The sequence below is a fragment of the Helicoverpa armigera genome, chromosome 15 (assembly GCF_030705265.1).
Source record: "Helicoverpa armigera isolate CAAS_96S chromosome 15, ASM3070526v1, whole genome shotgun sequence".
Lineage (NCBI taxonomy): Eukaryota > Metazoa > Arthropoda > Insecta > Lepidoptera > Noctuidae > Helicoverpa > Helicoverpa armigera.
In genome coordinates, this window is record NC_087134.1 from 11,493,795 (window position 1) to 11,505,177 (window position 11,383).

Here is an 11,383-nt window from a genome sequence, read left to right on the forward strand (position 1 = left end):
ATCGAATTTAATTAACATTTAAACGGAATCTCATTCTTTCACCGTCCATAAAGTTTGACATTTGCCTTTGACCTTCTAGGTCACAAAAAAATTGTCCTTGAAGTTATCAGCCCAATTAGTACCTTCGGATTAATTATCCACCCTCCTAGATATTTAGATTTTTCGATTCTCCAGAAATGAGATATTGGTCAAAGATCATTTTATCACAGGAAGGACCAAAAATTCCATCTCAAAAACACTGGTCCTTCTATCCGGCCTTGGGCCAACCAAAATCATCTTCCATCTTCCAATCATTTCACCGAAATGTCATTACTTACGCAAAAAAATGTATCTGTATGTTTGTTAAAAGTGGCATCATTATGAACTAGAATGAATTTTGTAATTCACCTATCATCCGTTGTGTATATATATGCTGGCCGGCCCGTCGTTCTTACATTCAAGAGTTCACCTCCGACCTGACAATATGAAGCTGGTGAGTTGAGAGTACTCGATTCGTTAGACGATTTAATCGAGTGGGCGGAAATCGATTTTGGGTAGTGTTGGATTTCGGTTTCGGTTATCGTGTCGTTTGAGTGATTGGATTTTGTTTTAAAATTAATTTATTATTTTTAATTTTAATAGTGCTTTTAATTAGACTCAGTTTAAAGTTTAAAAAATAATTTTCGTAATGATAAGTGATTAAAGTGTTATTAATATTTTGTTTAATTATTTTTAATTGAATTAATTCTATTAATTCATCATTTTCTTACACAGTTAAAAAAGGTTAAAAATATAGTAAACATGTAATTTTCTCAAAGTTGCAATATAATTGCGGTTATGCAAAATGATTGCACCAAAAAATTCGCACGGGTTAAACTGAAAAATACAACTCTGCTCACGCGGTTAATTAGCACTAGATTACACGCCTATCTTCTTACTTCTTAACATTATATTAACTAGGTCACGATCTTTGCTAAATAGTGAAAGTTTTTCTAAGAACCCTATCCGTGTAAAATAATTCAGAAAAAAAGAGATGTACTGATTAGAGAGAAATATTGTTTTGAAATGACTTAATTGTATTAATTTATTTTTGTAGGCAATGTGCAAGTTAAAAAGTCTAACCGTCTTACATGGTTTCAAATAATAAGAAAAAACAAAAAATATTTCGTATCCATTAACGATTTTGTTTCAAGAACAAACACCAACTGAAACAAGACAAAAAAATCCAAAAAATAATTTGTCCGTTTTGTTTGGCATTCTCATTGTACTTGAGTTGGTGTCAAAATGTAAGACAATGGGTGGGACGGTGATACTATCTGATCTATTACACACTTGCGCAAGAGTGCGCCTTGTGCAATGCTAAGTGTTTGTTAGGGTCAAAGTAAAGGTTCCGTGTAATAGGACCAGTATATTTTTCAGTCGCGAAACGTAAAATGTAACTTAGATGACACTTTAAAATATTTCTTTCATTTTCGATTAAATCATACAAACGTATTTTTTGATAAATATAACAATAAGTAATAATTGTTCGCGGTTTTTCACACGGAACTCTAAAGATCGTCTAATTAAGTTATGGCCCAAAGGGCCTTTAATTAACGTTATCTAATTTTATCACTGTTTAACATGGCGTTACATTCATACAGATTTTTTTATGAACGTCATATAATAAACGGTACAAAAATATAACATACAAGAGCTATTAAAAACTTCAATGCAGAACTATTACATGTTACTTCAAACCGACACCATAGTCAGCAACATAATGAGACGATTAAAAAAATCACGTTTTGCAGAAGTAGAATCCAAAACAGCTCCTTAAAGCAACCCAACTTGACATTTTCCTTTTCGTTTTATCTTTCCCCTTTTTTACAACCCCTGCAAACACTAACCATCTAAAATCTTTCAGATCCTGATCTCTGCCCTCTTCGGCCTGGCTGCCGCCGCCTACGCTCCTCAGGCGTACCAGGAACAGTCCAACCGTCCCCAAGCAGCGTACGAGAAGAATGCCAGGATCATCGCCCTGGACTCCGACGTGAAGGAAGACTCTTTCAGATACAACTACGAAACTGAGAACGGAATTAAGGCTGAGGAACAGGGTCGTGAGGTATGTATCCTTAACTCTAAAGGGATTCTTCAACTGCTGCTTAAAGACTTTTAGACTTTGTCAAATATGTCGGGGTCGGCTTCCAGTCTCACTACAGGCAGCCCGATAATACCCCTTGGTAAGACCGGTTGTTCTGAGGGTGAGCTGAGCAGGGCAAGACTCAGCAGACAATTTCTGCTTCTGTCTTTCTATAATGACTGTCAAAGACGTTTAAATGACAGATGAGACCCACTTATTTCATGTGCCTTCTGTAACACGGAAGACTTAAAACTTGCTGAGATATGTTAGTCATAAAATAATCATGTTTACAATGATGTAGTAATTATCTGTCTTTACTTAATAACCCAGTAACCGAGTAAAGATAACTTTAGATGATTTACAGCTTATAATAGAAAATTGCAGTAACCTCCTTTTCGACACACTCGGCAAAAAGTTTTTATCAAATGCCATTGAAAAAATTATAATATCCTTTTCTAAAAATACCTTGATGTCATGGCCATCTTTATTGTTTTACTTTGCATGGCAATTTGCCATATTTATAAGCATCCTGTGCCAGGATTGTGAAGTTATTAATAATGCAAGGAAATACGCTATTGTGTTAGACTAGACATTGCAGGAAAATAATGCATGGCTTCAGTCACAAGAATAATAAAACAGCTAACTTATAATGCACCTAGATTTTCCCGTTTTCACAATATATTGGCATAATTTAGATTTGTAAGTTACGAAAAGTATACAGATAAAACTTCAAAATAACACTAATCAATTTGTAAAAAAAGACATTTACATTACGCTACTAAAAATAATTTCAATAAAGAGAAATTGCTATTTACGTTTCATTTAAAATTAGAAAACAGACAAGACAAAAGACGATAATTTAAAACAAAATGGGCGACAAAAGACGATCCTACTACAATAATTGAATATCGAAAACAGAAATGGCGTTTAACCTATTCGAAAGAGTAAAATAATACTGGCCACTTTATGACACATTTGTCAACATTCTCACTTAATAAAATGCATTTGTTAGTCCGACAAAGCAGTGAAGAGGCCTAAGTGTCGATAAAAACCTAATGTTATTAGGACACAAGTGAATGTAGCCCATCCTCTCAATTTGATCACTTAGTTGCTTGTTACGACACTTGATGGGTGGTCTGGCTTGCAACTTAGATTTTACTAGCGGACAATTGCTTATAAATTGTAGAGGAAAGTTTTTAATGGGCTCAACGTCTTACATTGAAGGATACCTTCGCGATCATCTAATTTATTGTTGAGAAAAATATTCCCAATTTTCGATATTTCACTTATGTTTGAAAAGTTCTTTTTTTTATTAAAATAAATCATATGTTGATCTATTCAATTACTGTAATGAAGCCTAGTTTTGATACAAATTCAATACTAAATTAGTTACAGCCTATTTATCGTCCCACTGCTGGGCACAGGCCTCCTCTCACACGGAGAAGGATTGAGCATTAATCACCACGCTTGCTCAATGCGGGTTGGTGATTTCAGATTATATAGTCCAGGTTTCCTCAAGATGTTTTCCTTCACCTTTTTATCAGCCACTGGTGTCTAAGATATACTTAGAAAGTACATACAAACTTAGAAAAGTTGCATTGGTACTTGCCTGACCTGGATTCGAACCCGCGCCCTCATACTCGAGAGGTTGGTTCTTTGCCCACTAGACCACCACGACTTTTAATACTAAATTAAATTGCTTAAAATACCATGGCTATATTAGGCTACATCAAATCATCATTAATTTCAATCAAGACTCTAAAATGTCAAAACTTTCAATAATCGTGTCGTACCCGTGAGGTCTAAAGTCTAAAGCGCTTCACAGATGACCTAGTAATCTTTTTCTCAATGGCTCGGCTCGCCCATATATGAGGTGCGTCTGAAAGGGCACTGACCAGCCAGAAAGGTCAGGATTATGCAAAATTCTTGCGGTTTCTAAATTATTAGATCTGTTTGTTGGTTTGTCAATCGGGATTTTTTGTCTGTGTTATTAAGCAATATACATAGAGTGGAGATGAGTTAGTAATGTTTTTATAGTTTTAAAGATATTCTAATACATTGTAACTCTAGAAGAGCAGTAATAAGTAAATTAGTCAGTAATAATACGAATGCTTAGTTACAAAATAAGCCTACATATAACTTCAATGATTAACGACTTGAATTATCCCGTATAGTCGATGTTGCAAAAATTATGAATTTCTCTATAAACATAATAAATGTTTCTGACTTACTGAACACCCATCCTGATTGATGGACTTATGTAATAACCTTTACCTGTATGTTATTTGTTGGATAATGTGAGGTAATTTAGCTATGAGTAATTCTAGTGTGTGAACTTGGTTGACTTTCTTATTTTAACGCATTGAACCGGTATCGGATCAAAATAAGAATTCCATATATGTATAGCAGGAGTAAAATATCTGAGGATCATCGTACAGCTTTTTTCATCAGTATAATTGTATGGTAATAAATTGATTAAGTTTCTTAATGTTTTTTTTGTAAAAAATACTACATAAATAAAAACTAAATATAGTTTACTTAAGAGTCTTATCGTATCGCCAAAAAGTCCGCTAATTAATATTTTTTAAGGTGCTTAGTTCCCAACATTATTTTAAATTACATTTTTGAAAAACCATCTCACAAAAAATCTAATCATTTTTACGGAGGTCAAAATATGACCTTCCCGAAAAACCACAAAAGATCAAGGTCTAAGCGCAATTGTATCAATTAACCCCAATACCAGATACCAGAGAACGTAATACGTAACAATTTACTGAACATACATTATAACATTGACATTTAGATAATCACTATTTAGACCATTCATCTTCTGATATAAACATTTTGTTAATCTTGTAAATCACTTATGTAATTTACGAATACCATAGTAATATCGTTCTCATAATAGATTAATCTTTAGAAGGAATCAATTTTCCAAAATGATTTTTTACAACCTTGGCAAAGTTCGAAAAGGTTTTTCTTACTTTTGAGAATTTGCAACAATCTTACTTAATAGTACGTTGTCGTGATAATTTTATAGGGATAGGAAGAACGAAGAAAGTTCAGCTGAATCATAAGTCAAAAATCTTCTATTCTTAATTACTACCTAGGAATATTTCTCTAGACTGATTCTCAACTACAACTTTTTATAAAATTTACAAAATGTTCTGCTTTTTATTTACCTACCTAACTTTAAAATACACTAACAAAATCTCCCTTAATCTTCCAGGCTGACGGCATTGAAGCTCAGGGCGGTTTCCAATACACCGGTGACGATGGCCAGGTCTACTCCATCAGCTACGCCGCCGGCCAGGGTGGCTTCCAGCCCCAGGGTGCTCACATCCCCACCGCCCCCCCAGTACCTGAGGAGATCCTGAAGGCTCTGGAACAGAACGCTCGTGATGAAGCCGCTGGCATCATTGATGATGGTAAGTGGAACTTTCTAGAAGGTTTTGACATGGCTGCGAAATTATTCGAAAGAGCTACTTCGGCCCTGGTACATAAAGGGCTTCAGATGATGGGTTTTAGTCAGTAAGAGTGTGACAATCCCTCATGCTTTTGATCCACAGCGGTTCTGATAGATATCAGGATTCTAATAGGAAGGGGTCATGAGATAATTGATCTTATAATGTTTTGGATTACGGTAATCGTTGTCACTGAGTGATAGCCATTACGATTACGAAATAATGGTAATGGAAATCACTAAGTTATATTATTACGGAGTTCCTAAGATTTGAAATGATGTTGATATACTCGTTGATAAAGTGCGCAATATATCGTAAATTATTGTACTTAAGTACATGTTTATGAATCCTTTTTTGTAAATAATCGTTTCCTTTATGAACTAATGTTAATTTATTCCTTTTTAATGGCTGACATTCTACTTCATAAAGCTATCCTATACTTATTACCACACTTTCAATTGATCGTTAAATACTAACAACACCTATCGAAGCTCGTTAATTTATTATTGATACATTATAAGAAATTATTACCATTTTATGAGTTTCTCCATATTTATTACTTCATAGTACGTGATGACATCTCATTTTACTTTATTGTAGGTACTTGCACATAAGAGACAACAATGGGATAGTGTTGTCAATTCGAGATAAATCACAGTTTTTCTCAATCTAGAATATTCTAAAACAGACCTGAGAAAATCTGATGAAATACTTACACGCAATATCTTTGAACTTTGAACTATTTACTGAAGATCGGTTCATTGTTTAAGTTAATCATTAGCCTTTATTTTTAAATCTCTAGAAGAAGAGTAAGTTCATTATGTCTCAAATCCTAGATCTGAAAAAAGATAAAATATTTTTCTTCATAGTTTCGTTAGTTCGTTAGAGCCTTTTTATCGTCCCACTGCTGGGCACAGGCCTCCTCTCACACGGAGAAGGATAGGATAGTCACTTCATAGTTAAGGATAGGAAATATTTCATAATTAACAAAATCAGTAATTACCTAAACAATTTTAAAAGCTCTTAGCAACAAAGCAAGTTCACCTTTATTTCACGAAACAAAGGATCTCTAAATAGTGAACAAACAAGCAAATTGTTTTAGAATGTTGTAGACTGTTAGACATAGACTAATAACGGCGATTAGCTATCAGATAGGGCGGCGGTAATTTGTGGGAAATGTCACTGAGAATGCATGCAGTGGAGCGTCTAAATGTCTTTGTTGCTCTGTGGTTTAGAGGGTGATTCTGAATATTTTAGGTTTTGTGTATCAAAGAATTGAAATGAATTACTTAGAAGAAAATATCGTTTAACTGCCAACATAATATGTGTCAATCAGTGCATTGTATATTTGAAAAAATTGGCCTAGTTTCTTTCTCAGTAATTAACATTACTGTCTAAAACTTACTCCATTTCTGCTCACTACCTTCCAATATAAAGCATAAAGTTCATACATCAAACAAAGCATCGAGACAACAAAACAACGATAATACAAATAACTTAACTGAATCACCTGTAGCTTGCACTAGTACACTGACCTTTCCAATATTACCCAATGACCCCTCACTGTGACCGCTCAATCACTCTTATCTCCCTAATAATAAAGTTCAAATTCCTTTGACAAGCCACTTAATACGCTTCTTGAAGCTTCCACCACAACCTTGCAGTTGTGTGAGACTTTATATCTGCGCAGTAAGGTCGGGTTTTGATTGCTTGTGTGTTGGTTGTAAGGTTGTTAATGATAAACTACGGGAACTAAAGTTTTAGAGGATAATGGCTACTGTATTACTGAACAATAGGTCAGTGCAGTGAAGGGATTGTCTCACGAAGAATTTAAGGTCATGTGGAGATGGTGGGTTGAGATCGTTGGGGCTAAGAAATAGGCGATTTTGGTTTTTGCAGGCAGATCTTCTAGTGGGATAGGATTCAATTTCCATTTTTTTATAGCCCCTTTCTAAATTAGGGTTTTGGCAAATTTCTGTTAAATTTATTTTGTCAAAGAAATTAATTAATTTCGACTCCTAATGACAATTTTTATTAGGCAGTTTGATGAACAAGCTCTTTCAACTTATGAAGCTTTTTAGTGCTCATCAAATTATGAAATCGACTTTGCCTAATAATTTTAAATGTCAAATAATTATAAGAGAATGCACATTATTGACCTATAACTGTTGAAGATGTTTCAAAACATTTTCACATTTAAGAACGATCCATCACTCCAAAATTATATTCACATTTGATGTAGTCTTGAAATAGTTTTCGTAATGAAGCTTATGGTTCACATATTTTAAATTAATGAGTGGTTAATAAAAGCTAATTATTTTATGATGGAAGGAATAAATATTTTGAGTTTTAGTTCAAACTTCAAACTTAAACACGCCTTCACACAATAGGAAGCCTTTAGATTACAGTAATATCCTTATTTAATAATTCGTGATGTGATATAGTTTTTAACTTATGTTTTCTTTAATTTTCAGGTCAATACAACCCTGGTAAATACGGAGACGCCAGCGCTGGAGCCGCTGCCTACGCTCAACAGCCCCAGTTCGCGAGAGCGCAAGCTTCCGCCGGCTACAGACAACAAGCTTACAAATACTAAATAACATCCATCAGTATTTAGATATATTTCATTTTGAAAAAACAAAAACACAAAAAAAACAAGTAGAGCATTTTTCATATCGTTTTTACACACACATGTAAAGGGATAACCTTATTGGTTGTTGCATTACAATAGAACAAACGCACACTTAAAAACTCGTGCGGTGATTCGAAGTTCAAAACTTAATACGATTTGAAAAATGCTCTACTACATTTTTTTTTTAATGAGGCTCGTCTGTAAGTACATTTTGACAATATTGTAATTGTGATATTTGAATTTAACTATAAAGTTAAACGTTCTAGAATTAGTGTTACGCCAATGGCTCTGGATATTTTTGTTTGTCAAAATATGCATACAGATAGAAAAATTAAAACGTTATCAATAAAAATGGAGTATGAAAAATATTGTAACAATGAGTAAGTGTAATCTGATATAGTCATAATGGTTACCAGTGAGATGAAGCGAAGAATGCTATTATTTATTCTATGAATAAAACTTATACCTTTTCTACAATATACCTTTTGATTTTTATTAAAATTCCCAATAACCCATATTTAAATCCATCGATTCAAAAAGAACACCAAATAAGACTGCAAAAGAGCACAGTTCCTCTAAACTGAAATATGAAAGTCTAGCAAAAACAAAATACAAACAAATAATAAAGCAAAAGAGATTACAAAACAAGAACAAAATTAAACAATAACTTTTATTCAATTGTAAAAAAACTTAAAATAAGTTTTGAAACGACCTAATGAATCTTAGTATAAATTCATTCCAAAGGAAAGGATTTAAGTTTACAGACTACTATTCTTCTATAGAATTTCTCTTTCAATATTTTAATAAAATTCACTATCCGAATATTCATTAAAGTAAGCTCAAAATTAAACAACAACAATAAACCAAGCCGTAAACATAATCATAACAAAATTATACCTATTAGCAACCGTTACCAAACAAGATGAACAATTTCAACCTTGACACAAAGATCTGGTCTAAGTCAGAAATATCACACTCTTACAATATATCTGATGCAAGACAAGTAAATTGATAGATGACTTTGTCCGACCAAATATGGCGCAAGTAGGCCTAAAATTGACAGCTGATGAAATATATTAAGAAATTGTATGATAAAAATCTTGTTTGAAAATTTCCATAAGTCAATTACTTCTAATTTACAAGTTGTTTTAATAAGAGCAATGTAATTGCATAAGTAGATGATTATCATAGGTATTTAAGCTACCCTAAACTACTGTTGAAATAACCGGGTTCTTTGCCGCTTTGGTCAAACGTGGGGGCCCATAAGATAAAGAGTAATTACCAATATGATAATGAGAAGTTATGGGGATCTGATGCAACCAACTTCTGTTTCCAGCCCAAAGTCACGGAACGATCCATCCAGGCTATATTTTAATATATTAATTCAGAAATATCATTGTACGAGTATAAGGTAAGATTCAGTTCGCACTGAGGTAAGATATTAATCATGAACGTCCTACTTTTTCCTCTTGAAAAGTTAAGTTTTTGCACCTACGATGTCTTCATTCCAAGGCGTTGATAATCTAGACCCAGCCAAATACCGAATCAAAAAAGAATATGGTTGCGTTTTACAGTCTGCCTTATCGTACCTAAATCTATACTAATATTATAAAGAGGAAAACTTTGTTTGTTTGGTTGTAATGGATAAACTCAAAAACTACTGGACCGATTTTAACTATTCTTTCACCATTAGAAAGCTATATTATCTGCGAGTAACATAGGCTATATTTTATCCCGGCACGGGTAGTAGCTCCCACGTGACGCGGGTGAAACCGCGTGAAAACGGCTAGTGGTTCTATAAAGTGATGGGGTAACTAGTTATGAGCGACTTCACGAACACTTTATTTCAGAAAATGCGAACCACTTACTACTCGTACTATGAAATATAATGAATTCATATCAAGGAGCGAGTCAACCCTATGCCGACGTGTTAATATTTTCGTCCAGTAGCTACTGAAATTGAACACCCATGAAAATCGATTATCTAAATATGAACTACTGGCAGTTCCACCCGCATCACGACAGAATAACTTCTTGGGTTTGTTGTTAATATTTTGTAAGCTATATACCCATATAAATCGGTTTATTATTTCAGCGATAGACACAGAGTTACTTTCGCATTTGCAATATTAGTAAACAACTGTCTAAATGTCTACTTGAGTAATATCAGGTCCAGTGACGAAGTTTAACTGTACCGAATATGGACCATAATTAGGACACCTATGGTCAAAAATAGGTAAACACGATAGATAAAAATAATTTCTAAACTACTTAAAGGATAAGCCACGGCAAAGCTATTACCAGATTATAGGTACCAATAGGTATTTTTTACATCATCCAACCATTTGACAATCACATTAAAGAATGTGATTAAATAAATATAATATTAACAGCTCCCTCTAGCCAAAGATACAATCGCTACTAAAGTTGCAGTGAGCTTTATAATATTGAAGGCTTTTGTAAGCTAGCTGAGATCTAATCGCATTAGTTTACGTTCTACGCCAAAGATGGCGTTAGTCGTGTTTGCGCTTGCGCAATTATAAAATGTTTGATGTATGCTTCAAAGCTTAAAAGCTTTCGACTGTATCATAGTACATATTTGTTCTAAAATTATAAAGATGAATTCTTGCTATGTATAATTGTTTGATGGCTGTATGCTTTGAACTACGGAACTACTGGTCTATCCTTTCAGTTTTAGATAGCCTTTATTTTCAAGGCAGGCTTTTTAACTGGGTGAGTGAAATAGTTTCAACGGGACGCGGGTGAAACAGCTGGCAGAGGATTATAAGATCTATTATAAAACAGAAGTATACGCGGGTAAGTAAAGAGAGCAGAAGCATGAAAAATAATACATTTCAAATGGTTTTATAGCTGTGATCTTCTTTATTAACATACATACATACATTGAAAAACCTACTTATCTTACACTTAACAACTAAAATCCAGACACAATTCAGCTTTGTTCTACATATTAAAAAAAAATGTTATTTGTCAATACAAGGACCACACAAATTATCCGCCCTTTTATACTTTATCCTCGAAACACTCAAACGTTACTTAACTTTAAGTACTACTTAGAATGTTTAAACAGTCAATAAAATTGAGTGATGTTTCAGTATTTGGACGATACTTACCAAAGCCTTATAAAAGTATGTCTACAATTCAAACATTCCATGACTTCCAAAA

At 33.6% G+C, this 11,383-nt stretch overlaps 1 protein-coding gene across 1 annotated transcript; it reads left to right on the forward strand.

Moving 5' to 3' along the window:
* The first annotated feature begins 435 nt into the window (after nt 1–435).
* LOC135117881 (cuticle protein 3-like) lies at nt 436–8,678 on the forward strand. The gene is made up of 4 exons (XM_064038288.1): nt 436–472; nt 1,886–2,083; nt 5,331–5,529; nt 8,040–8,678. Exons 1-4 carry the CDS (start codon nt 464–466, stop codon nt 8,159–8,161), a joined length of 528 nt encoding a protein of 175 aa, XP_063894358.1. The 5' UTR covers nt 436–463; the 3' UTR covers nt 8,162–8,678.
* The last annotated feature ends 2,705 nt before the right edge of the window (nt 8,679–11,383 follow it).